Source organism: Mycteria americana, chromosome 2, assembly GCF_035582795.1.
Source record: "Mycteria americana isolate JAX WOST 10 ecotype Jacksonville Zoo and Gardens chromosome 2, USCA_MyAme_1.0, whole genome shotgun sequence".
In the NCBI taxonomy this organism is placed as follows: Eukaryota; Metazoa; Chordata; class Aves; order Ciconiiformes; family Ciconiidae; genus Mycteria; species Mycteria americana.
In genome coordinates this window covers 170,769,672-170,797,313 of record NC_134366.1, presented here as the reverse complement: position 1 = coordinate 170,797,313, position 27,642 = coordinate 170,769,672, and the positions used below count along the sequence as shown (strand labels likewise).

The following is a 27,642-nucleotide window of genomic DNA, read 5'->3' as shown; positions in this document are numbered from 1 at the left end:
CTGAGCTTCTCATCACCCAACACCCCCAAGTCCTTCTCCTCAGGGCTGCTCTCAATCCATTCTCTGCCCAGCCTGTATTTGTGTTTGGGATTGCCCTGACCCACGTGCAACACCTTGCACTTGGCCTTGTTGAACTTCATGAGGTTCACCCAGGCCCACTTCTCAAGCCTGTCAAGGTCCCTCTGGATGGCATCCCTCCCCTCAAGTGTGTCGACCGCACCAGACAGCTTGGTGTCGTCAGCAGACTTGCTGAGGGTGCACTCAATCCCACTGCCCATGTCGCTGACAAAGATGTTAAACAGAGCTGGTTCCAACACCAACCCCTGAGGAATGCCACTTGTCACTGGTCTTCACTTGGACATCGAGCTGTTGACTGCGACTCTTTGAATGCAACCATCCAGCCAATTCCTTATGCACCGAGTGGTCCATCCATCAAATCCATGTTTCTCCAGTTTAGAGACAAGGATATTGTGTGGGACAGTGTCAAATGCTTTGCACAAGTCCAGGTAGATGACGTCAGTTGCTCTTCCCTTATCCACCAATGCTATAACCCCGTCATAGAAGGGCACCAAATTTGTCAGGCGTGATTTGCCCTTAGTGAAGCCGTGTTGGCTGTCACCAATCAGCTCCTTATTTTCCATGTGCCTTAGCATAGTTTCCAGGAAGATCTGCTCCATCATCTTGCTGGGCACAGAGGTGAGACTGACTGGCCTGGAGTTCCCTGGGTCTTCCTTTTTTTCCCTCTTTAAAAATGGGGATTATGTTTTCCCTTTTTCAGTCAGTGGGAACTTCACTGGACCTCCACGACTTCTCAAATATGATGGATAGTGGTTTAGCAACTTCATCTGCCAGTTCCCTCAGGACCCGCGGATGCATCTCATCAGGTCCCGTGGACTTGTGCACCTTCAGGTTCCTTAGATGGTCTTGAACCTGGTCTTCTCCTACAGTGGGCAATTCTTCATTCTCTCAGTCCCTGCCTTTGCCTTCTGCAACTTGGGTGGTGTGGGCTGAGCACTTGCCAGGGAAGACTGAGGCAAAAAAGTCATTAAGTATCTCGGCCTTCTCCATATCCCGGGTAACCAGGTCTCCCGTTTCCTTCTGGAGAGGAACCACATTTTCCCTAGTCTTCCTTTTACCACCGATGTACCTATAGAAGCTTTCCTTGTTGCCCTTGCTGTCCCTGGCCAGATTTAATTGTATCAGGGCTTTAGCTTTCCTAACCTGATCCTTGGCTGCTCGGACAATTTCTCTGTATTCCTTCCAGGCTACCTGTCCTTGTTTCCACCCTCTGTAGGCTTCCTTTTTTGTGTTTGAGTTTGTCCAGGAGCTCCTTGTTCATCCATGCAGGCCTTCTAGCGTTTTTGCTTGACTTCCTCGTTGTTGGGGTGCATCGCTCCTGAGCTTGGAGGAGGTGATCCTTGAATATTAACCAGCTTTCTTGGGCCCCTCTTGCCTCCAGGGCTTTATCCCATGGTGCTCTACCAAGCAGATCCCTGAAGAGGCCAAAGTCTGCTCTCCTGAAGTCCAGGGTAGTGAGCTTGCTGTGCACCCTCCTTGGTGCCCTAAGGATCTTGAACTCCACCATTTCATGGTCACTGCAGTCAAGGCTGCCCTTGAGCTTCACATTCCCCACCAGCCCCTCCTCGTTGGTGAGAACAAGGTCCAGCATAGCACCTCTCCTCATTGGCTCCTCTATCACTTGGAGAAGGAAGTTGTTATCAATGCATTCCAGGAACCTCCTGGATTGCTTACGCCCTGCTGTGTTGTTCCTCCAACAGTTATTGGGGTGGTTGATGTCCTCCATGAGGACCAGGGCTTGTGAATGTGAGGCTGCTCCTATCTGTCTGTAGAGGGCCTCATCCGCTCCGTCTTCCTGGTCGGGTGGCCTGTAGCAGACCCGCACTATAATGTCACCTGTCCCTGCCCTCCCTTTAATCCTGACCCATAAGCTCTTGGTCAGCTTCTCATCCATCCCCAGGCAGAGCTCTATGCACACCAGCTGGTCATTGACATAGAGGGTGGCACCCCCTCCTCGTCTCCTCTGCCTGTCCTTCCCAAAAAGCCTGTATCCTTCCATTCCAACACTCCAGTCATAGGAGCCATCCCACCATGTCTCTGTGATGCCAATAAGATCACAGCCCTGCAGGCATGCACACATTTCTAACTCCTCTTATTCCCCATGCTACGTGTGTTTGTGTAGAGGCATTTAAGTTAAGCCCCTGATGAAGCTGATGTACTGGCTGGAGTGGCTGGAGTTCCTTTGTGCTTCTCTTCAGGTGCTCTCCTGCTGACCTGTGATCCTTCTCCAGGCTCTGGGCATCTATTGCTGGCACTGGCATCAAACTGGTAGGAGTGGGATGGATTGAGGTTCCCCTCCCCTGGCAACTTTAGTTTAAAGCTCTCTTCACCAGCTTGGCAAGCCTACAACTGATGATGCTCTTCCCCTTCTCTGACAGATGGACCCCATCAGCCCCCAGTAGAGCAGGTTTCTCAAAGCAAGTCCCATGGTCTAAGTAGCTGAACCCCTGGCTGTGGCACCAGTCCTGTAACCATTTGTTGGTTCGCCACATTCGACTGGCCCTTTCAAACCCCCTCCCTTTGACCAGGAGGATTGATGAAAAAACTACCTGTGCTCCAGACTCCCTTACCATCGCTCCCAGGGCTCTGTAATCCTTCTTGATACTCCTCAGACTGCTCCTGGCTGTATAACTGGTGCCCACATGAAACAACAGCAGTGGATAATAGTCAGTGGACTGTACAAGGCTTGGTAGTCTCTTGGTGACATCCCTGATAGGAGCCCCCAATAAGCAGCGTGCCTCTCTAGAGAGTGCGTCAGGTCAGTAAATGGGTGCCCCTGTACCTTTCAGAAGAGAGTCGCCTACTACCATCATCCGTCACCTTTTCTTAGGTGCACTGCTTATTAGTTGCACTTAGTTGCACTCCCCACACGGGGAGCAGATCGGGCTGCCTTACTCAGCTCCAGTGTCTCTTCTGGTGTGATGGGTCTCTCCCCTTCAGTCTGCAGAGCGGTGAAGCAGTTCTGCAAGGGCACCTCGGGCTTTGGGGGAAGTCCTTGCCATTCCAGCCGTCCATTCTTCTGTATTATTGGCCCCTCTCCCTTCTGTCTGTGCCGGTGTGGGAGTTTTTGGCTGTTTGGCCATGGGCTGTGGGTCCACTGCAGACTGCGCTTGGAACCAGCTATCTAACTCACTCTCAACCTCCCTGATGTTATGCAGCCTTCTCACCGCTTCCTGCAGCTCAGCCACCTGCTGCAGAAGGTCCTCCACTTGGGCACACCTTTTTGCAGACAGGTCTGCTGCCTGTCCCTGCCCCAGGAGAAAGGTCTAGGCACTTCCTGCAGTCTGAGGTCGGCACTGCAGCCTCTCCCTCCAGCAGCTCTGTCTGGGTGGAGGTATCAGCCACTGCTGGGGTAGATGGTGCAAACCCCCCAGTCAGAGCTGCAGCCTTTGCTCTCAGATGAGTGCCCACCATTCTGCCTTGAGGGTCAGGTAGGATGAGTGCCCTTGATCTGTGCAGATGGTCATAGAACAGTGCCTGGTTGCTGGGTTATGTGTACTTCAAGTCTCCCACTCGGCCAGTGGAATGTCCCTCCTTTGAAGAGGTGCCCTCCCTGTGCGCCGGTCTGTGCAAACTGCTGTGCCATGCCCTGGCTGATGCACCATGCCCTGTTTGCCTCTCCTGGTCACAGCAGTCCGTAGGGCTGCCTTTTGTGGGGGTGGGAGGTGGCCGTCATTACTCCTGGCCCCGCATATGCCTTGTCAGCCCCTCTCATGAGAGCTGCCGGCTCCTGGCAGGTCTCTGCACTCCTCTGGGGTTTCCCTAGCTCAGGAAACGCCCCCTGTACACTGCGATCCCCCGCTCTGCTGCAGAATGCTCCTGTACCTGAGCTGATTGTCTCTGCGAGTGACTGTTGGTGGCATTTACACCATGTTTAAATCTGCTGCTGTTACTCCTGGCCCCGCAAGGATCACGATCCTTTGAGCCTGGCTGTCCAGCGTATTTTCCACCTACTTTATAGGCCAGCTGTCCAAATATTATGTCATCAATTTGGCTATAAGCATGCTATGGGAGACCATGTCCAAAGGTCTTGTGAAAGTCAAAATATACAACATCCACTGCTGTTCCTTTGTCCACTGAGCTAATCATCTCATCATAGAAGGCAGTGAGGTTGCCAAGGACTGATTTATCCTCGGTAAATCAATGTGTGCTGTTCCCAGTCACCTTCTTGTCCTTCATGCGCTTGGAAATGGCTTCCAGAAGGACTTCTTTATAGCCTGTCCAGGGAGCTGACGTTGATCTGCCTGTAGACCCCTGGTACGTACTTCTTGAAGAAGGGTGTGATGTTTCCTTTTGTCCAGTCATTAGAAACCTCCCTCAGTTGGCATGACCTGTTGGAGGTGATAAGAGAGTGGTCTCACATTGGCCAGCTCTCTTGGCATCCATGGATGTGTCTTACCTGGTTTTGTGGATTTGCATCCAATTGGATGAACTGCAGCTACTGCGTACTCCTACAGACTCTGCTAATAGTCTTGGGGACCTGGGAGGTCTGAGGGTAAACCTTACCAGTGGAAACAGATAAAAAGGACATTGAATATCTCAGGCTTTTCCATGACCTTTTGTCACTAGGCCTCCAATTTGAGGCATACTTTGTGTAAATAGACTTTACTACATGATACTTCACTTCTTGCAAGTACCTCTACTAATCTGTTGGCTTTTTTCTTTACTCTACAGCTGCTCTTGAGGGGTTATGCTCAGCATCAGTCATCTATCATTATCCTGGTGGTACTGGAGGTAAAGTTGGATCTCGCAGGGCACAAGGAGGTTCTTTTTCTGCTGAGGCAGGCAACAGACACAGACCAGGTAAGGACAGGATTTCATTTTTATTCTGTTTGCCCCCAGTGAACATCTGAAAATTTCCTCCCTACTTCCTAACTCTGTAAAATTATATCAATGACAGGATAAACTGGAGGGGTGGGTGGGAGGGAGGGGAGAGCTGTATTTCTTTTTAAGATTTTTACATGAATGACTGTTCTACTGTTTTGGTGTTACTGTTGACATGTGTGCTTTGCATAGAGTTGCAAAGCTTTTGATCTCTTCATCTGATTGTTAATAGTGTCTGTGTTAGTTTGAATTTTGCTGGAGGAGATGTAAAGTTTTCATAAAGTACATATGATGTGATAGAGCTGCACATATTAAGAATAAGTGAGGTACATTTATTCAGAGGTGTTTTGCTATTCTAAAGTCAACATTTAATAAATAGATTTGGTTAACTAAATACCAGTAAACCAACATATTTTTTAAGATTTAGTGTACTCTTTCTAAATTGTCAGATTGCATAACTAATATGATGATTGTATTAACATTGGTATGATAGATATTCATTGAGAAATGGCCTGCTTAAACTATTTTAGGAATTATTAGGAGAGCAACTGAAAGAAAGAAAATAGAAAATATCATTAAGTCTACAGTTCATCTACATCTGGCATGTTGCATGCCATTTCAATTTCCCAGCTCAAAAGGGTGTTCATGTTCCCTATCTCCTATTTTTCTACTGGAAGGAGGTTGCAGATTGGCAACAAAGATGATCTTGGTATGGTTTCTGTACAAAGAATAACTGAATAGCCTAGAACTCTAAAGTTCTGCAAAAGAGATGGCTGAGGAGAAATATGAGAGAGCTCTATAATATGGTGAACATTGTGGAAGAGCGTGGATAGGGATCAGAGGTTCAGTGCTTCTTCTGATAGAAGAACTAGAGGACATCAAATACAGCTAGCAGATGGAAAAGCAAATGAAAGGAATTATTCTTTATCCAGTTTTATAGGTATGATGTGGAACTCCTTGTTAGGAGTTACTGGATCTGGTAGCATGATAGAGGTGAGGCTGCCGCAACTCCATGTCCCCAAGTCCAGCCAGTTGTGAGGCTGAGCACGCATTCCCAGTAGGCATGCACACACAAATGTATATACACCCAGCTGGCCACACAGACCAACACAGACAGAAAACAGCCCTCATAAACAACAGACAGCACTAACAGCCTCATCCTGCTCCCCTCTCTGGCTGATGAGGATGAAAGCCTGTTAGTAGTAGGGATCCATCCAGGAGCTGGTTTTAGTCACTCAGTCTATCCAGTAGCTGGCTGCTGGATTGCCAGGTTTCACCAGTTACTGGCACCTGGACCTACAAGCCTCCGAGACCCAGAGCCCTATTCCAGTAGTCGGTACTTAGATGTACACACACACACACACATGCACTCCCCTTATCCCTGTATCTTTCCATGCTTGTTCCTCCCTAAACTGCCTTGATCCCTCCTTTTCCCTGCCTTTGGTTCATGCCCTACACATTCCATAAGAAATCTTGTATGATCCCAAGATGTTCTTTCCCTGCATCCTGTAACGAGTCCCATATCCCTGTAGGCATTAACTCCCCCCCAGCCTGTCTGTAAGGGGATCTGGAGAGCTGTTCATGTTAACTCATCTTGATGGGTTTCACCCCCAGGCAGCTCTGATGGCTCTGAGTAGGTTATTGGGGTTCAGCTGACTGTCACTGTTCCTCTGTGCTCCTTTGTGTTTGTGGAGATGAGCCTTTAATCACATAACCTAACAGTAGCTACATGATGTTAAGGCTCCTGAAAGTTTCTATGGTTTCCAGGAGAGGCTGGCTGGGGTAGTGAAAGAAAAATGTATCAATTATTATAAGCTAGACAGGCCTTTGGTCTAACCCAGCACAGCTGTTTCAACACAGGCTGGGTTTAAGTACTCTTGTGTGCAATGGGATCAAAATGAATTCCTTCATCTAAAAAAACCCAACCATCCATCTTTATTCATCTATAAGTCACAATCTAGTAAACACTTGCTTTGTATTATCTGTATTACAAACTGTGTATGTTGACACTAGATAATTGTGGCCTTATTTCATGAGAGAATACTAATTTTTTGTATAATATCTAGTCATTAAAATCTGTGCGTTTGGTCCCATGACCTATGAGTGTGCATTTTATGTTGGTTGTTATGGTATAATTTCACACAGTTATTTTGCCCACTTTTCAACAAATATGTAACAGTAGGTATTGCAATCTGTTTATAACAGGTACTCCTTGTTACTAAAGAAGGTAACAAATAAGCCACAGCTATCAGAATAATTGAATGAAATGTATTTTGGGTATATTATTGCTGCTTCTCTATATAAGTTGCCTTCTAATTCAAAGTCCTGTTTGCAAACTTGTTAGTGTGGTCGTATTTTGAAAAATCTTGTCATAGAAACTAAAACATTTTTAAAGGAGTTTTGTGTGAAGAAAAACTGATTACAGGTTTTTTGTCATCCCTTCCAGATGAAAATGTTACTTCATGGTCTATTAGATATTGTTCCCTAACTCTGTTCATGATCTCTTAATGTTTTCAGATCTGAACCGCTGAACTCTGTCTAGCCAAACAGCAATTATTGTGATGTCTTTTTCCTGCAGGGTTTTCTGAAAGTTTCTTTTCAATGCCTTTTTTTGACTCTGCAGTGCCTTTCATTTAAAATCTTTTCAAACTGCACCTTTGTTTATAATCTACTTTGTTATAAATAATTTTGTGAGGACAGTATTTAATTGGGGAACAAATTCCAGTGTATTTTTCTGTAGGATAAGGCCAGAAACAAAAGGAGTTTCCAAATTCTGCGCAAATCAAGAAATGCCGTACTTGGAACTGACATTCAATTTGTGCCTACTTTTGAGGCATATAGATGTAAGAGTTACCTTTTACTGCTTCCTGATGTGTCCGGAATTGCACCTCTTCTTGTGCCTGTACTTCAGCCTTGACAGGACGGGGTTTCTTGGTACTGCCTTTGTGCCCAGACCCGGTCAAGAGAAACATCCTTCTCTTGAATCTTCTGTGATTTCCACCATTTGGCATTTTTAGGCTATAGCACAGGACCTGGCTGCTCAAAAAATGTTGTGGTGTCTGCTTTAGATAGAAACATCTTTGGAAAGAGAACCATTAATATCATCTCTCTTTGTATAATAGAGAGCACAAGCTTAAGAGGGCAGTGTTAAAGGGAGGGTTTTTTGGTGTGTTTTTTTTTTCTTACTGAGCAGAATTGCAATATATTTCATACCTATCTGTAACTATCAGAATATTGTCTGGGTTTTTGTCGGTGTACCCTTCAACTTCTTTTGAAACTGTTTTGATAGGAATAGTTCATTCAGAAGAGAATTAGTTGATAACATAGTGTTTAAAGTACTTGTCTGATGGAAGAAGGCATGGAATCTTGCCTGCTCCGAAGACAGGTTTCTTCCTTGATCATTGCCATGAGCCCTTGGACTGCAGCATCTTGCTGATTGTGAAAAGGGAACTTTGATGTTTTAAATAAGTGTGACTTCTCACGTTCCTAAAACCTTTTGTTTGTAGGGGGGGAGTTTTAGGCTGTGTCCCCTTGAATGGCTGGATTTGTCTCTGCAGCCTTCAGTGTAAAAGATTTTGAGTTGCTTTGTTCCTGTTGGCCAGGAACCTGGCCATGGTCCGTTGGCTACATGATTTGTATGTTGAATAAGTTGAGTTCAGATTGCTTTATGTTTAGCTTACTAGCTGTTTTGGGTTTCTCTGTTATGTTTTATTTCTTTGAAGTGCTAAGCTCTTAATTTTGTTGCCTGACCCTCCTCTTTCCCCAAGCAGAATTAGGACACCTGAGTGAAGTGCTGGAGTATCTTTCTGATCTTAGTCTAAATCTTTACTTCATTAGTCTGGAGTCTGAGCAAATCAACTGAAGGGAGGTTCTGTCTTGCTCATAAAGCAATTGTTTTTGACTGCTTAACCCTTGATCTTAACAATTTTATTGCCATGTTTAATCAAGGTTTAGGGCAACAAGGTGTTATGTATCTGATAATCCAACTTCGCAATACTCTTGGTGACTATTTTATATGAATAGTCTGGCTTGTTGGGTTGGCGTGACTCAATTATTCAGAAAATTTGCTGGAGTGAAACTAATGACAATTGAAAGGGGTACAATTACTTGAAAATGTTATTCTAGAGTATTGTGTAGATTAAATGAGCTCCCACAAGGAGATTTAAGCACTGTAGGACCTGATATTAAAATATAGTAAGTGGATTGTGACGGAAATTTTCCAACTAAAACAAGAATAAAGAAAAAGAAAAAGGATATGGATATTTAAATTATACACTGAAAACTCTTCAGTTCTTCTTGATGTGTCAGAACTCATTGCAAGTTTACGGGATTTTTACATTTGTTTTTTAACAAAATGAGATTTAACATGTGGTGACTACTTGAATTATAATTGGTAGTCCTTCAAAATGGCAACAATGATCCTAATAAATCTTATAATTTTGTTCAAGCCTGCTGTAAGTTATAAAACATTGTAAGAGCTTATTTTGTTGGCTATATTTGAGGCTGAAAAAAAAATCATTTTTGTTCCTCCTTTTAGGGGCACAAGAAGTTCTCATTGATCCAGGTACATTATTTTCATGCATGTTTCCAAAGTCTTGTCTTTTTTTATTACTTGCATTTGTTTTGCATTTGTATAGATAGTTACTGCCACTTGACAAAACTAGTACTGATTCCTGATGCTTCAGTTTTTGGCTATAAATCTTGAGGAAGCAAAGAGACCAAAGGGTAACTGGCACAAATTAAATGATGTAGTTCCATGATTGTGTCCCTGTAAATTCTAATCAAGATATTGTCTTCTCAGGAGTAGTGAGGATTTAAAATTTTTTTTTTTTAACCAACAAACCTGAATGGTCACATGTAGTCTTGTAGTGTCATGGTATTCTTTCAATCATCACTAACAAAGATTGTGCACTTAACTTCCATAAAAAACCCTAAGGTGTTAATCTACAGATGGGCTTGGTATGATTCTTTAAGGTTGACAAACACATAAAAAAGTTGCTTTAGCATTTGAGCATGTAAAATAACATATTTCTGACTATATGGAGGGAGTAGAAAGTATCGTTCACAGTAGTTTTTAACTGCCTATTGAGAGTTAGGGCCAGCTCTGAAACACAACGATTTCTTTGCCATCTTAGTAGAGAAACCTCTTGGAGAAATAAATTACCATATAAATCTAGGCATGTAATCCAACAGATTAAGTAATGCTTGAGAAGGTATAGAGCCTTGCCAAACCTTTGATGTATGTTTTCAATTTTATTACGTTAACTCTGCAATAAAATTAAATTCTACAAATAAAATTTTCAAGTTCTTTGTAATACCCTGGATTTCCTTGGCCTCTATTTCAGATTCTTATCCCTTATGTATGTAAAGACTCTTTCTGTCTCTCACCTTCTTTCTTACATAAGAAAAGCAATTTTTTAATGTTTTGTCTGAGCCTCAGGTATTTTTTTTAATGTGTAAGGCTCAGATTTGGTGGCCTCTGTTACAATGTAACACTTGGTTTTCTGTGATTAGACATAGGGAAGAGAAGTATTTGTTTGAAATAATTGGAGGAGAAGGTCACTGTTCTAATAATTGGTTTATAAAAAAAATTGCACATTTTTTTTCCTGAGGTGTGCTTTAGAAATACTTTTTTTAAGTAGAACAAGGAATAATTCAAAGATTAAAATTGCATATTCAGATGTGGCCATAATCTAATTTTAGCAGTATAGTATTTTATTCATAGCCTAAATACTCAGATAAGTGTAAAAGATTATGAATATATTTGTTTTTTACGAAGTGAAAGATTATTTCCTGTTTGCTGGTTTATGATTGAATCAATTTTTCATTTGTACTCTTTAAAATAGCATAGTAAAACAGAACTAGTGTTTTCTAGGTAGGGCGTGATTTCTTTCTAGGTAGGGCAAGTATTCTTTGTGTATGCTTTGGTCAAACCTAGAGCATATCCTAGTTTTCTTCTTAGATATTTAGTATTTGCTCAAAGTCCTTCTGCTCATTTCTTACCCTGTTCTGTTTTAGGTGCGCTGACTTCAAATGGTATAAATGCAGATACCAGTGCTGAGATAGGACGTGCCAAGAATTGCCTTAGTCCTGAAGACATCATAGATAAATATAAAGAAGCCATTTCTTACTACGGCAAGGTAATCCTACTTATTTTTAAGAAACTTCACTGAAATTCTTGTGAATAATGAACTGCTGCGGTTTTGGTTTCAGAGGATCTTCTAAAACATGTGCAATAAAGTTTGTAAAACATATCATAATGGAAGAAATAGGAATAGCTTATACTACTGAACTAAGTGCTTGGTTTAGAGTCTGGGAATCTCAGAACTTTGGTCAAAGACAACTCCTAAACCAGCAATGTGCTGAGTAAGCTATTTACTGTGCCTGCTACTACCTGGAGGTTTTGGATTGTTTGTTTTCTATTTTTAAAGCACTCTAAGCGGAAGTGTTGGATATTTGAAAGTTTGTTAACTATTACATATGTTTATGGTCCTTAATACATACATCATCAACTCCAGTGATGCTTTTATGCATTGTGTAAGCTGAATGCTTATTTACTGTGCCTGCTGGAATGATCTCTGGGGAATTCAGGAGTTTATGAAGAGATTGCTGATGATGCATATGATTTTACAGGATTGTTCAGGGAGGCTGGTATTTAGAGCATGCGGAGAGGTAGGGAGTCATGGAGGAAATGTGAAGGACAAACATTCTTAAAAGAGGATTTAGAAAAATTAAACAGTTTTCAGTTCTACTGGAACATTTTTTTAGATTTTTGTGCAAATGCTCAGAGCATAAGATAGTCAGTAGCTTAATGTTTGCATTCATAATATTTTTTTTCCTCTTCATGATTTCATACTGTGACAATAGTGGCTCAGTATCCACATCAATATTAAAGATAAGTTTAATTGTATTGCCGTGTAGTTATTTATGCTTTAATCAGTTTTTAATTTCAGGTATCTCTCTTCTTTGATATTGAAAGTATCTTTAGACTAAGGTGTGTACATATGATGTGGCATTTCCATGTCTGTGTTGAAGGGAGACTCTCCAGATGAAACAAGACAAATTGTGCGCATGAGTTAATTTCTGATCAGGAGCAATGAAAGGTGATACTTTTGGGGATAGTTTCAGATAAATTTGAATCCATCAATATAACAATAATTCTCAAGTACGCATTCAGCTTTTTATGTTACCTTAAGGGTAAGTTGCTCATCTAGAAAGAGTATGGATTGAGTATGATTTCTTTAGAAGTATAAAATCATTGGACTTCGTTGGACTTAGGGCACGATATTTATATTTTGATTATAAAATAGTATACATTATGCTCTCAGCAAGTAATAGCTATGCTTCACTGCAGCTTCACTTGCAAATAACAAAGAGCTTTGTCTTGGGACTGATCTGTAAGTGTTCAAGACAAGCATAGTTAGCTTTTGTCTCTTTAAGACCTACAGATAGAGTAACTCCTAGCACTAATGCTGAGGGAGCAGCACCTTCTACATATTTTTTATGTTATCACTGAGCTTAAGAAACTTTTGTAGCATCTTCTAAAATGGATTCAATCTCAAATGATTTGTTTTTGCTGATATAAATGCACAAGAGAGGAATATGTAACTGCTTTGGTGGAGTAACTCTTGCATTTTGTTCTGAGCTTTACTTCCCCCATTAGATTTCAAACATGATAAATACCTGAACAGAGTTTAACTTCAGCAGGAGGTAGGCTGACTCAAATATCCGATATCAGTATTGTTTGCGGAAATAACTAGATCAGATTGTTTGTCTAGAAAATTGCCTGTGCTTGTTGTCCGAGCTCAAACAGATCAATGCACGTCTACATTGTCTCCTTGCCTTTCTTCAGAAAGCTAAATAACTGAAACAGTCATTTACAGAAAATGTTTTGTAAGTAGATACTACAAAACTCAGAATGGGCTGTAATTCACTTGTCATCGGTGATACTGTTTTAACTGAAGAGAAAATTGATGCAGTAAAACTAAAGTTCTGTTGCTACAGCTTCCTGTGCTATATAGCGTATTTTGTAGTAAGTAGAAAAGGCAAAATTAATTCATTTATTGTGATAGAACAGTTTTAGGTGGTGATGTATTACTGTAAAACTGACCTTTTTGCTTACATACCTATTACACTGTGAAGGCAGAATTTATTTCTTTGTTGCAGACACGCCACCCACACCCACCATATATATGAGGTTATCCAAAATGATACTAATATTCGCAGCTTTTCTCGTCTGAACTCTCAGACTGACGCTGTGCTGTGTCTCAAAATAAGAAAAGTGAGTGAAGAGGCTGAAAACCGTTGTTTTGCATAATAACATTTTAGATGACACCTTAATTTTCACTTGGACATATGTTGATAATTCAACAGTATAGTCACTAGCATTAAGGAATTGTTGGGTTTGGAAGATGTGACAGCTGATTCATGTGTTGAGCAGAAATACTTATCAAATCTAACAGGTGCAATACTTCAATATTATTTTAATTTTCTCCCTCTTCAAGTACAAGAATGCTGGAGTGATTGAACTGGAAGCCTGTGTAAAGGCAGTGAGAGTCCTTGCAATACAGAAAAGGAGTATGGAAGCCTCTGAGTTTCTTCAGAATGCAGTTTATATCAACCTTCGTCAGGTCGGTACAGAAAGTCCAGTTATTTTTCTCTTCTTGTTTGAGAGATTATACTGAAGTGTGAAAGTTACTTAGATTCAGGAGACTCCAGTTTATTTTCTGTATCGCTACCTTCCTTCTCACTAGGACTTTACTTCTGAGGATTTTTCATATCTGTAAGTCTGGTTTAAAAGGCATTCAGAGTTCAGCTGAAAACACGAGGACTTAGTTTGAGATTAGAGACTCCATTGGTTATTCTCCCTTGTGAAGAAAAAAATTCCTATTGTTCTATTGTGGTCATGTACTAGGGAAAAATAGTTGCTTGGGACAGATCTACAACGGATTTTTTTTTTCTTGATTGTATCTCATTCAATGAAACTGTGAGCAAATCAGGAATGGCCTGTTGCAAAGTGAGCTTAAGAGTCTGACTAGTGTTGTTAATCAACTGAATTTGTGTAGTGCGAAGCCTTGGTTAGGCCAAATCAGAAAGGAATTCAGTGGCAAAAATCAGTGTTTGGAACTGTGAGAAAAATGTTCAGTACCACCACAGAACAAGACTGATGCTTTGTCAGTGTCTCAAGCTTGGTGTCACTGGTTACAGAGAGACTGCTGTGGTTGAAAGAATTAATAAAAAGCTGTTAGGTTTCTTACCATTTCTCCTTTTTTGCTCATTACATCTTGGTAAGACGAGCAGTTTAAATCCACACCATTGAGCTTATTAAGCCCAGATTGGGACAGCAAACTTACGAGGGAGGTAGAATACTTTCTCTCATTTGCAGAGAATCCTTTCTGTGGAGTCAATTTTCTAACCCAATGTAAATGAGAAATTAATTAATTGATAAGCTATCATAAAAATAATCAATTTTATTGCAAAGTACCTTAACTGCCGTAATCCTTGCAGTGCTAAGGGCCTTCTCTTTAATTCTGTAGTCTGTCTTTCGCTGGCAGCTCTGTAGCTTTTCATGTAAGCTGCTGTGGCAGTGTTTTTGCCTTGTTGTTCTTGCACTGTTGTTCTCGCGGCCTGCAAACTCCAATATTGTTGTTATGTTGTTTTTCTTACCGAAACAATTACTGTCATTGTGAGAATAACCTGTTTTCCTCCCTGACACCACTGATGTTGCAACTTTCGCTTTATATTAGAGGGAAAAAAATAAGAGTCGGTGAATGGCAAAGTATGTAAGTCATTTAAATAGCTGATAAGTATTACCTAATAATACATGAACACAAAGCTTGGCAGCTAGTCAGCATGCAGTATGTGCCCTGATCAAAGCCTGCGCCAGCCAGCTCTAACAGCGTCCCAAATAGAAACAACTAAGAGTGTTGAGTCCTGATGAAACGCAACTAGTGAAAGAGCGTGGTGAGAAGGCATCATTGTTTTTGTCACCTGCTGCCTTGGAGAGAACCAGAGAAGGTGTTCTGGAGGCCCCGCTGCTTTTCTTCCTAGCTGGCTGGTCTCTTTCTCTCTGCTTTGTTTTTCCCCTAAAGGAACTTTGACATATGCCATCAGCTATTGACCCCACAAATAAATATTCGTGCATGTAAAGCATGCCTCAGTGTGCATTGTCATGCTATATAAAATATATTCTATAAATGCCAGATCTCCCACTGTCTGGAAAACCTTGAAATAAAAGTCAGGTATATTAGGTATTTTTGTTGTAGCTCAGTCAGAATTTGGGGATTTAATGCAGATATCATCTAGCAACCTTCAGCTAAGTGTTTGACACCGTTTCCCACAGTCTTCTCCTGAATAAACTGGCAAGATACAGACTGGATGGGTGGTCTCCGAGATGGGTAGGAAATTGGCTAACAGGCTGCACTCAGAGGGTGGTGATCAAAGTTTTTTACTCGGGCTGGCAGCCTGTCACAAGTGGGGTCCCTGTCACGAATGAGTGGAATGTACCTCGCTCAAAAGAGAGAAGCAGCAATATGTTTTATTGAGGTCAATTAATTCAATGGAATTTAACAAAGTTTAACAGGGGTTTGCCAAGGTTCAGTAAGTTTGATGGCAAGGTTCACCTTATTAATTACTGCGTGGCAGAAACATACAAAGGAAAATTGAGTTAGACTCGAGTTAGAGTGATTCACACAGAGACCGGAGATGCAAAAGGGTAAGGAAGACCCTCCTGTTGAGTCACGAGGTTCAGAGTCCACCCCCTAGCTTTCTAAACTCCTGGTGGAGCCTAGGTGTGGCTAGGTCCAATCTTAGTCTCAGACTTGGACAACAGTTTATGCCTATGGAATTATTTACACAAAGTTTATCATAATTAATATTGAGTAGCTACATGGATTAGTAATGTTTCAGTAATATCAATTCAGCATGCTATCAGCCACTTACGGAGGATCTGTCGTGAGTGAGGGATCTCTCTGCTGTGGGCAAGGCAGGATCTCTTAGTCTCAGGTAAGGAATCTCAAACCTGGAGAGGCGTCCCTGCTCAGGGGAAGAGTCACGAGGCGTGCAGTCCAGCTGCAATTCAGGGAGAGCTCAGATTGGACTTATCCAAAGATCTGCTGTTGGTAAAAGGTCTCTCTGCCTCGAGGCATCCCAGCTCAAGGGGAGATGACCGCCGTGCAGCCACACTGCCTAGCAGGGAGAGCTCAAAGAAGGCTCACTTAGGCTGTCATATTTATGGGATAAAGTGGTTAGCTTGTAGTCAAATCAAATGCGATGGAAAGGTAGGCATGAGACTCCTTGTACCCGCAAACTTTCTTTGTTCCTTGATAAATGGTGGTGAATGGAGTTTACTCCGGTTGGCGGCCGGTCACAAGCGGTGTTCCCCAGGGCTCTGTGTTGGGGCCAGTTCTGTTTAACATCTTTATCAATGATCTGGACGAAGGGATCGAGTGCACTCTCAGTAAGTTTGCAGACGACACCAAGTTGTGTGGGAGTGTTGATCTGCTGGAGGGTAGGCAGGCTCTGCAGAGGGACCTGGACAGGCTGGATCGATGGGCTGGGGTGAATTGTATGAGGTTTAACAAGGCCAAGTGCAAGGTCCTGCACTTGGGCCACAGCAACCCCATGCAACGCTACAGGCTTGGGGAAGAGTGGCTGGAAAGCTGCCTGGCAGAGAAGGACCTGGGGGTGTTGGTTGACAGCCGCCTGAATATGAGCCAGCAGTGTGCCCAGGCGGCCAAGAAGGCCAATGGCATCCTGGCCTGTATCAAAAATAGCGTGGCCAGCAGGACTAGGGAAGTGATTGTGCCCCTGTACTCGGCACTGGTGAGGCCGCACCTCGAATACTGTGTTCAGTTTTGATACTGGAGCGCGTACAGAGAAGGGCAACGAAGCTGGTGAAGGGTCTGGAGCAGAAGTCTTATGAGGAGCGGCTGAGGGAGCTGGGACTGTTTAGCCTGGAGAAAAGGAGGCTGAGGGGAGACCTCATCGCTCTCTACAACTACCTGAAAGGAGGTTGTAGAGAGGTGGGGGTCGGTCTCTTCTCCCAGGTAACAAGTGATAGGACAAGAGGAAATGGCCTCAAGTTGCGCCAGGGGAGGTTTAGACTGGATATTAGGAAATTTTTCTTCACCGAGAGGGTTATCAAGCATTGGAACAGACTGCCCAGGGAAGTGGTTGAGTCGCCATCCCTGGAGGTATTTAAAGGACGTTTGGATGAGGTACTTAGAGACATGGTGTAGTGATGGTTTTTGGCAGTGTTAGGTTTATGGTTGGACTCGATGATCTTAAAGGTCTTTTCCAACCTATATGATTCTGTGATTCTGTGATTCTGTGAAATGAGTCTTGGAAAAGTCACCCGCTACTCATGCGTTAACTGCATGATCGGTGTTCCAAGCTCATATGCATCGATGCTCACTGCGTCACTCTGCTCCTTTGGGAGTTTTCAGAGAACAGATTGAAACTAGAGGAGTTCTTGGCCTGGCCACAGCTCAGGCCTTTGCCTCCTTTGGAGCCTGTACCAAACTACTAGTAGTTTTGGTTAAGGGGTTGAGTGCACCCATCACAGTCCCCCAGGGATCGATAGTGTGCCCTACGCTGTTCAACATCTTCAAAAATGATCTGGATGATGGGATTGCTTATGACACCAAACTGGGTGGTGAGGTGGACACATCAGAAGGGAGAGCCATTTTACAGAGAGACCTGGACAAGCTGAAAGAGTGCGCTAGCAAGAACTGTATGAGGTTTAACAAAGACAGGTGCAAGGTCCTGCACCTGGGATGACATAAGCAAAGAGGCCAGTGCGGGCTAGGATCTGGGTATGGCTGGGGAGCAACTTTGCTGAAAGGGGCCTGGGGGTCCTGGCGGACAACAAACCGAACAGGAGTCAGCAGTGTGCTGCTGCAGCACCAAAGGCAAATTGAATCCTGGGTTGCATCCGTAGGGGCACTGCTAGCAGAGACAGAGATGTGGTCATCCCACTCTACTCAGCCCTTGTCAGGCTGCACCTGGAGTACTGTGTCCAGTTCTGGTCCCCACAGTTCAAGAAAGACACAGGCAGACTGGAGGGGTTCCAAAGGAGTGCCATGAAGGTGGCTGAAGGGCTAGAGAACCTGCCTGACCAGGAAGGAAAGACTAAAGCAGTTAGGTCTCTTCTCCCTGGAGAAGAGAAGGCTCGGGGGGATCTCATCACAGTATTCTAGTACTTAAAGGGCAGCTACAAAGAGGATGGAGGCTGTCTTTTCACAAGGAGCCACATGGAGAAGGCAAGGGGCAATGGGTACAAGTTGCACTGGGAGAGGTTGCATCGCAATGTCAGAAAGAAATCTTTTGCAGTGAGAGCAATCATTCACTGGAACAACCTCCGCAGGGACATGGTGGAGTCCGTGCCGCTGGAGGTTTTCAAGATGCTACTGGACAGGGTGCTAGATGATCTTATCTAGACTCCCTTTCCCACAAAGGTTGCACCAGAGGATCTTCTGAGGTCCCTTCCAACCTGGGCTGTTCTATGATGATTCTGTATCACTGAGTGTAACTCTATGGTTTGCATAACATGGGAGATCAAACTAAACGATGATGGTACTCAGTAGATGTGTTGTAGAAAAAAGATGTTAAATTGGATACTAAGGAGCGTGATTATTTTTCTTCTCAAGTGATATTGGTATTCACTGATTTTTTTTTTTTTAATTTTTTAAAAAATCATATTAATAGTTTGGGTTGGGTCTTTTCCACTGAATCTTCTGCTGTACCTTGTATACCTAATGATCACTTGTTCATATCCTGATGTCAGCTATGTCTGCTATTATCATTATGCCACTGTAGAAATTCAGTATATGGTTGCTTTAAAAAACAAAACAAAAAAAACCCCCACAAAACAAAACAAACAAACAAACAAAACCCCCCCAAAACAACAAAAAACCCCAAACTGACACCTTGACAATATTGATTATTTGGGCATTGAGGCCCACTTCTGTGCTGTGAACCATTCTTTACCTTTATTGATTTCAATCAAGGATGACATTCATCTAGCTTGTAACTGCACATGTCTATTACTTTGTCACTTTCTTGGGTGGAAATGTATCTAGAAAGCATTATTATGACAAATGTGAGTAAGATAATCTTTCCGGTGTTGGGGAATGTGTTTTCCATAAAGAGGGGTATGGCTGGGAATTCCATTTACAGCTCTTCAAGATTTACTGTATATAGCACGGAAGCAGATAATAGCTGCGTTTATAATTTGGACTAACTCAAAGGAGGAGTCATCCTGTGATAGATTAGGGAAACAAACTGTAGGACAGTATTTTTCTCTTGCAGGCAGATAGAACATCAGCACAACCAGTATTTGACAGCAGAAAAAACACCTCACAGGATAAAGTGTATGCCTCTGATAAACAGGAAAACTGGTTTCTTTCCATATATTCACAATTTCCTACCCAGTCTAGTAACATTATGCAATTGGTGTTTTCTGATTATAGGAGAGCTGCAGGGTAATAAGACTTCTCTTTGCATCCAGTTATGAGGAATAAATTGTAACATCTAATTACAAAGAAAGTGAGAGTATAGAATTTTAATATAGTAAAGACTAATTAAAAAACAAATAAAAAGCTACCCTCTTGAAAGCCTGTCTTAAAACAAGCCTGTGGAAAAACTGCTTGGATAGTGAACTACAGCCTTTACAGGTGCAATTCCAAACTGGTTTGTTGTAACAGTTAAATGAAAATTAACCAGATGGAAAAGAGGCTGTGCTTCAGGTGTTGGCTATTTCACAGCCCCTTGATAGGCCTTAAGCTTTTATAATATTTATAAGGTCAGGAGAGATGTTTGTGAATGCTGTGCTAATGGCCTGCAGAATGCCTGCTGCAGTCTTCCCAGAATTAATTACCTGGAGTATCTGTGTGGGATTTTTTTTTTTTTTTTCTTTTAAATCCTCAGGTGGTAACATGTAACTATTTGTGCTCAGGGAAAATGCAATTTTGCTATCTTTGTTGGCCATGAAAAAACAGTTTCCTGCAACTGCAAAAAATATTTGAGTAATGTGGGCAACCATTAAGCAACAAGTTAGCAGTGTTAAAAACTTACTCAGATATGAGAAAAAGAAAATGATCTGAGAATCTGTTGCCTCTCTGATAGTTGTTCCAATTATTAGTAAGTGCTCCCATCTACCTAGATAGCATGACCCTGTCTCTTCTCGTCTTAAAAATTTAGTTTCCATAGTGTGTGAACATTAACAATATTATGTATTCAAGGAATAGCTTTTAATAGTTCTTTTTTAAGCTTTTCTAACTTCAGTACACCATCATGTGCTTGTGCCCTTTCTGATTCTGCTGCTGTATTTTTTTTATTGAGTTACCTTTTTAAAAATGACATAAATGAAAAAAAAAAAAAAAAAATGGAGCAGCTTTTTTTCTCCTAGAATAGGTAACCTTAATCTGACATCTCCTGTTCTTTCTGAGTGATAGCTTTTGGGGATTCTGATAAACTGGTTTTAAATTGTTCTGTATTTTCTTTTTGTGTTTCATGTTCTTTCCAGCTGCATTGATTCATGAAAGTTTTCAGCTGGGTGCAATTGCCTTTTTACAACTCTTGTTACAGGGATTGGTCTTTCATATGGATGGGCGGTATTTTTGCATTGGGCATCATCTTGTGTTGTCAGTTCTGAGGGAAATAGTAACTTCAGCTTCAACAATTGTCTGTACCTTTCTCAAATAATTTGCTAGTCTATCTGTCTGTGTCTCTTCATATCCTGAAGTACTAAGATTTGAACTATCAGATAAGGTCATGGTGCCTTCTGAAAACTCTAGGCTTCTTTGAGGTCTCTCATATCCCTGTGTCCAAAATTAGAAGTGACTTTTGAAAACAGACTGGGGTTTTTTTGTAATTATATTAGGATTTAAGTTGACTAAAAGATGTTTTGAAGCTTCATTTATAAGACCTAATTATTTCTGTAAAAGTTAACCAGTTTGGCTAGCATCTTCTTTTGACTTTCCAAGGCTTTAAGTATCTGAAGTTAAATGCACAGAATCCACTGATTGATACTTTCAGTTTTGAAGAATGAGTTGCAGAAACGCTGTTTCTTGTCCTTTAGTGCTATTTTTGTATGAAGTTTGTCATTTTAAACGCCTTTGCAAAACGTGTTAGCAGCTTTAGAATAATTTAAAATATTTTATATTGCTTTCGGTTGTGCATGGCAGATATTGTGCACTAGGTGTCAGCATTGGTCCACCTTCAGAACTCAGTATTGCTTGTTATGGGGATGTAGACTTGAAGTAGTTGGTAGCTTCCAGAGTTTCTGCAGCAGTTTCTTCTTGGCTGTCTGATTTCAAAGGAAGATAGTCATTCAAAGCAGAGGGGAAAGAATGGTTACCTGGGACTTGTGCCAATACATTGATTGGCACAATCAATGATACACAATACAATACAAGCTAAAGAAGCACATATTGGTAGTTCCATATCAAGTTTGTTTCAACTTTAAGCCTAACGGGGCTTTCACTAAATTCTTCCTCACTAGTTGGCAGTCTGCATATGTATAGTATCATGGAATAAATATTTCATGGTTTACAAGACCAGAGACACATAAAAATGAGACAGTAGTTTCCATGCTTTCATAGCTTGAGATTTCAAGATTAATAATTAGGTTTAGTCTTGAACGGATGAAAACATTTAACTTGGTAAATCAATAGATATTGGAAGTGGTGTATTTTTGTGTTCTTATTATGCACATGAATGTCATGCTAAGTATCTTCCATAAAACATGGAGCTGTTTAGCTGTTACTGACTGTTTTGACTATTTACTTGTTAGTTCTACTGACAAATAATGTTGATTAAGAAATCTATCTTTGCTCTTGTTAGCTGTTGAACTTTAAGGAAGCTTAAGTTTTCCTGGTAGTAGAAGCTGTCATGACTGCCTCTATGCAAAATCACTGGCCCTTCTGTAGTGTTGGAGATATGTCTACTACATTGTTGTTATATGTCTACTACGTTGTTGTTTTCTCCTTTTTTTTTTAATCAGATATATGCTTTAAGGTTTTATTTGATTAAAAGCAAACCTTTTCTCTTTTTCCCTTTAAATTTCAGCTTTCAGAAGAAGAAAAAATCCAGCGTTACAGCATTCTTTCTGAGCTGTACGAACGTATCGGTTTTCACCGAAAGTCTGCTTTTTTCAAGCGTATAGCAGCAATGCAGTGCGCTGCACCTAGCATCCCAGAACCTGGGTGGAGGGCCTGCTATAAACTGCTTTTGGAAACTCTCCCTGGCTATAGCTTATCCTTGGATCCTAAAGATTTTAGCAAAGGTAAGTGTCTCTGGGAAAGCATGGATTTGCATCCTAGGTCACTCAGCTGGCTTTCTGTAACTAATTTTCTTGAGAGATTTCAGATAAAACCAAAATCCTTTATCTATCTGAAACTAATTGTGGCAAATAGAGCAGTTCTTTAAAATGGTACCTTCACTTTTTGTTAGTGTTGCTTTCAGTAATTCCAGATTTCTGCAAGCTACTGCTGGATCTGTTGCTGTATTCCTCTGTTTGCAGCAAATAATTACGTTTTATTTATGAGAGCTTCATTTCTACTGTTTCAAAAATGTCTGGTTTATGTTATATGCTTCTCAGTACAAAAAAAGTTGTATTTTATTTTTATTTTTTCAATTAAAGTGCCTCCAACTTGTGTATCAGAAATTGTATTTCTTTTGGTATTTGTTGTTATTGATCTTCCAGTCAAAGAATGAAAGGTTTTTTAACATATTTTTGTATATAGACACGTATACGTATGTACATATAATGTAATAATTATATCTGTATCTGTAGAGTCAAGTATGTCACATTTTTCCACAACTTAGATCGGAGTGATGTTATCTGTAAGACTAGCATTTGGTTAAGACACTTCAACAGTTTTTAGATGCTATATATCATTTGAATTACTACTTTATTGCATCTATTAAAAACCAAGGCAAAAATAGCCCATAAGAACACATGCCTATTCTTGTAGCTGTTAAATACTGTGTTCACTTTCTGCAAGCTATATGCTGCTTGCTGCTGCTCTTTAGGTAAGCTATGTTTGAACAATTTTATCAATGTTATCTGAAGCTGTATATAAAGTAATAATTTTTAAAGTTCTCTTTAATATACTGTGCTGCATTTTGCCTCTAAAGGAAGAGACAGCTAATATGCTGCTTGAGGACTCCTTTTGAGTAAACCTTTCCATGTAGCCCAAAAACTTGCATTATTTTTGTACAGTAGCACTTTTGGGGACCATTCACTAAATGTTGTAGCTGAAAGAGTGGAGCAGCAAGCAATGGGCTGAGCATGTATTGATGGAGAGGAGGCGGGGTTCACCAGTGAGAAAACTCTCTGGACTGGTTTAAATATGAATGAACAGTAGCTGGAAGAGTCATCTTACTTTTGTGAGAGTACATGGACTGTCTATTGTTGGGATTCCAGTTTGAAGTTGTCTTGTAAGTTTAGGTCTTTCCGTATGTGCTGGGTCACTTAGCTCCATTATTGTCAATGGCTATCCAGTCAATTCAGTCAGTGGAGAACACGGAAATACTCAGCTGACCAGCCACTACATGGTATTTTCCAGCCTGTCTTAGCTGCATTTGTGACTTCCATTGATGAAACGGGCATGTAGACAATCTGCTGTGTGTGGATGCTTAGGTTGTTTTTTTTTTTAAACTGGTGTGATTTTAGCAGTCACCAAAAGAAATTATATGTGAAAGGAGGCAGAAAATGCCAAGTGGACTAGACAGAATGATACAAAGAGTCTAGGAAGAAGGAATGGAATGTACTCGAAACAATATGCTGTGGCCTATGATGGAAAAGGAGAAGACTGAGATGGGACTGTGTTAGGAGAAGAGGTTGTAAAGTTCTGCAAGAACTGATGGTTACAAAAAAACCTGACGTGATTGGTGTTTATCTTTCATTGTTGTTACCTTTATGTTGCGCTGAAGTGCTTTGTCAGATTTTATCCCTAAAATGGCTTTTTTTGGAGACATATGGAAAGGTCACTGTAAACTGTAAGAACTGCTTGATAAGAACAATATTTCACACATGAAAAATAATGAGACTCGTGTGTGCAAAATATAAATTCTCAAGGTTTGGTTGCAGTACATATTTCTAGAAAAGTTTGCCAAATGCTGAAGGGTAATATTACAAGGAAGGCTGTTTAGAAGTTTATGAAGTATTGCCAATCTTGGAATATCCGTTATTTAAAAATTATTGCTCTTGCTTACTACTAAAACAGGTTTAAGTTTCATGAAGACTACTGCATATTATGTTTTTGAAAGAAAAGTAATGCTACAATGATCTATTTATTGTTACCATAGATACTTGGCAAATATGAAATAATTTATAGTCTGAAACTCAGTTTTTAAAGACTGAAAATCAGGGAGTGTGCCTCATGTCCTGTAGTTTTATTGCTTTTTACTGACTTTTAATGGCCAGGAAAGCATTTACAGAAAATATCTTTTGCTTCATCTTCAAAGAGAGTTAAGAAGTACTTGATTTGGATAAAAATGAAGTTTCTGTATGAAAGCTCATGTGAATTTCTTCTTCAGAGAATTTAAAAAATATAAAGCTTTTGTGTAGCGTTTTATTTTACTTCATGGGAGTGTTAACTTAATTTTCTGAATTCTAATAATAAATTTATTAGTCATAGACAAGCATATAAAACAAAAATTGCTTTCACATTTAAATGTTCAAGCAAACTCAAAGATCCTAATTTTTCTTTTGAGTACAAGATTTGGATTTTGTAATTATTGGTTCCATTGGGTGATTTTTATATATATATATATATATAAAATGAAATTACTGCTTCCTATATAAAGAAAACCACAACCAGTTGGTTTGTGATGACTTATAAAAAAACCTCATAAATGGCATTAAAAAAAATTAAATGACTGCTTACTTTATAGGAACTCATAGAGGATGGGCTGCAGTACAGATGCGTTTGCTTCATGAACTAGTATATGCTTCTAGAAGAATGGGCAATCCTGCTCTATGCGTCAGGCATCTGTCTTTCCTTCTCCAGACCATGCTGGATTTTCTTTCTGATCAAGGTATGACTTCTAAAAAAAAAAAGAGATATCTGCACTTTCTTCCGTCCTACAGTCAAATAATGGGACTTTGTTTTGAAATACATTTAATTTAAGAAGTAACGGAGAGCACAGAAGTTAAGGAATTCTGTGTATGAATAATTGACAGTAATCAATCACGTATACAGCGTTATTAGTTTTAAATATTACAGTGTTCCAACCTTGATGTGTAGTATCTAAAATAAAACCGTCTTAAATGTTTTCCATCTGTAGATTGACTGCTTCAAGCCTAATGCTCTATTTCCTTGGTAAATATTAGGAATGTGATCAGAGGGCTTAATTTGTGTGTGGATTAAAAAAAGTATTATTTGAAAATACTAGCAGCCTTCAAAAGTGCTATTAATGAAGAGATTGAGAGGAACTGAGGCTGAAAAATAATTCAGAAGAGAAGAGTGTACTGAAGTTCAGAGTGACTCTACTAGGAGTTTTCTGATGAGATGTTTTCTGATGAAACATTAATAGTCTGGATATAGAAGTCATCTAAGCAAGTAGGCACAGTCCTTGTCCCTGTGTTTGAGACAATGAACTTGTAGCAGCTGAACATGATGGAATTTAATTCAACATTTAACTAGGATAGTAGGCTTACGTTTCTAGAAGTAAGGTAAGTTTCTGTGGTTTCTTTTGTGGTTTTTTAAATTCAGCAATAAATTTCAGTGAGATTTATTAAATTTGTCAGTGGATAACAATGGAATGAACGTGCCTGTAGATGATTTTCAGAAATGGTATGTGTGAGGACCCCTTTGAGGAAGGGATGTAGCACTTAGAAAATCACTTGGAAAAGCAAAAGGTGACAAATATTATGTTTGTATTACATTTCTTAGGAAAAATGTTTCAGACATTCATTTATCACCCAGAATAATGAGACAGAATTAGTGATGAAAGGTTTTAAAAATGTTTTCGATTCACAGTAAGCTAGGTAAAAGGTGCATATTTTTTTCAGTTATTCCTTTGTTTACGATAAAGAAGATGGGAGTAAAATGATTCAGGTTTTTTCTCCCCCTTTCTCCTTTAGTAATGGCCAAATGTCTCCCCTTGGTGACTCCTGCAGCAAAGAACTTTGCTGGCAAGCTTTAGGTCTTTGCCTGCCAGCGAATTCCCTCTGTTTAGTGGCTCAAATCAGTAGTGGAGGAAGGAGAGGAACTGATAAACTGGAATAAATTATCTGTCTGTAGATCTTATTTGTTGTCAAAAAGTCCTTGGATTTTCCTGCACTTTTAATGAAGCTTTGTTGATTTATGTATGGAAGGTTTGGCTGAAGACAAGGCTTTAAGCTCTTCTGCTATGTATATCCACATACGATATTGCTAATCCCTAATCCTAAAAAGGCTTGAAATATTAGAGAAGCAACTTTGTGTTTCTTGTCTTCAGACATTACATGGCTCAGTAAAGCTTCCAGTTTCATAAGACCTATGATAACTGTGATGTTTAGTGTCTTTGAAAAATCAAACTAAATGTTCTCCAGTGTGTTTGAAAAGTAGCTGAATCTTTTTCTCCTTTTCTGCTGAAGACATCCAAAATAGAACTTACTGTTGTGTTTGAAGTCTTTAATGTTTCAGACATTAGCGTGTTGCTCAGACACGGTTAATGGTGTTCCAACCTAGCTAGAGCATGGGCAACAGTGCCAGAAATGTATTCCGGGCTTGTAATTTTTTTGTACTTCTTCTGAGATAGATATCGTAGTTCAGTTGAAGTTGAGATACTGGGACTTCAGAAAACAGAAAAAAATGATTTCTTCTTCACTTCAAGTAGAAGTCCAGAAGATGAGATTTAGTAGTTATAATGAAAGAACTATTAATTAGAAGCTCTTGCTTCTATTCACGGAATACAAATGCATAGTCAAAACTGGTTTGTGTTTAAAGTTTCTTATATTTTAATTGAATGACACTTGATAATTATTTTAAAACACAACTTTTGTTTATGTTTACTTGAATTACAATTTCCAGCCATACAGCCTGGCAAATCTGAATAAAAAGTATCATCAAGTAAATGGATGTCAATCACTATTTTAACGACATGGAAGCTAAGAGTCTCATTTAAAATTAAACTATTTAGTTACATAAATAGGTAAAATGCAGTCTTCTGCTTAGCAAAAAGAGGTACCAAATTCTGCATAAAAGCTCTCTAATCTCAAGTCATGTTTTAATGTTAACAAGCCCTTGAGAATCACTCTTTCTTTAAATAAGAAATAAATGGGCAGTTGCGAAGTTGCTTGGAATTAAAACTCTCGCTTTTGCATAACACTTTTTGAAACATAACACTGTGTGTACAGCTCACACTGAATTTGATTTGGGTAAGGTCAGATACTTGGAAAAACCCCCAATATTTTATTGTGGATCTTTATTGATAATATCCATAGTACTTAAAAGGACTGTGATTTGTATTGCGTGCAAATGATTCTGAGTTAGCTCATCCATTAAAGCCTGTCTAAACATGGAGCTACTTGGAAACGGCTATCAGGAAAAAGTGACAGAAACCACTTCCAGAGAGCATGTGCGTCACCACTGCAAGCTCACATTCTTTCAGACATTCAGTGGGCTTCCAGCTATCATGCGTGTTGTTTTGCTTCTGGTGGCAAGGATCTCAGTGCACTGAGATGACCTTTTCTCACCATTCATGGTATGTGATTAAACTAGGAATGCTTCATTCCTTTTTTTGGGC

General features: G+C 40.4%; 1 protein-coding gene across 4 annotated transcripts in view; it reads left to right on the top strand.

Annotated features, from left to right (window-relative positions):
• The window catches only part of TRAPPC9 (trafficking protein particle complex subunit 9), a 547,093-nt gene that overhangs the window by 16,622 nt on the left and 502,829 nt on the right, over window positions 1-27,642 (top strand). For 3 of the 4 annotated variants that reach the window (XM_075495326.1, XM_075495327.1, XM_075495329.1), the window contains exons 4-9: window positions 4,753-4,881; window positions 9,440-9,466; window positions 10,921-11,042; window positions 13,407-13,532; window positions 21,973-22,189; window positions 24,805-24,948. In XM_075495326.1, coding sequence (XP_075351441.1) covers window positions 4,753-4,881; window positions 9,440-9,466; window positions 10,921-11,042; window positions 13,407-13,532; window positions 21,973-22,189; window positions 24,805-24,948 — 765 coding nt within the window. The remainder of the gene's footprint in view (window positions 1-4,752; window positions 4,882-9,439; window positions 9,467-10,920; window positions 11,043-13,406; window positions 13,533-21,972; window positions 22,190-24,804; window positions 24,949-27,642) is intronic. The other variant, XM_075495328.1, reaches the window with a different exon arrangement.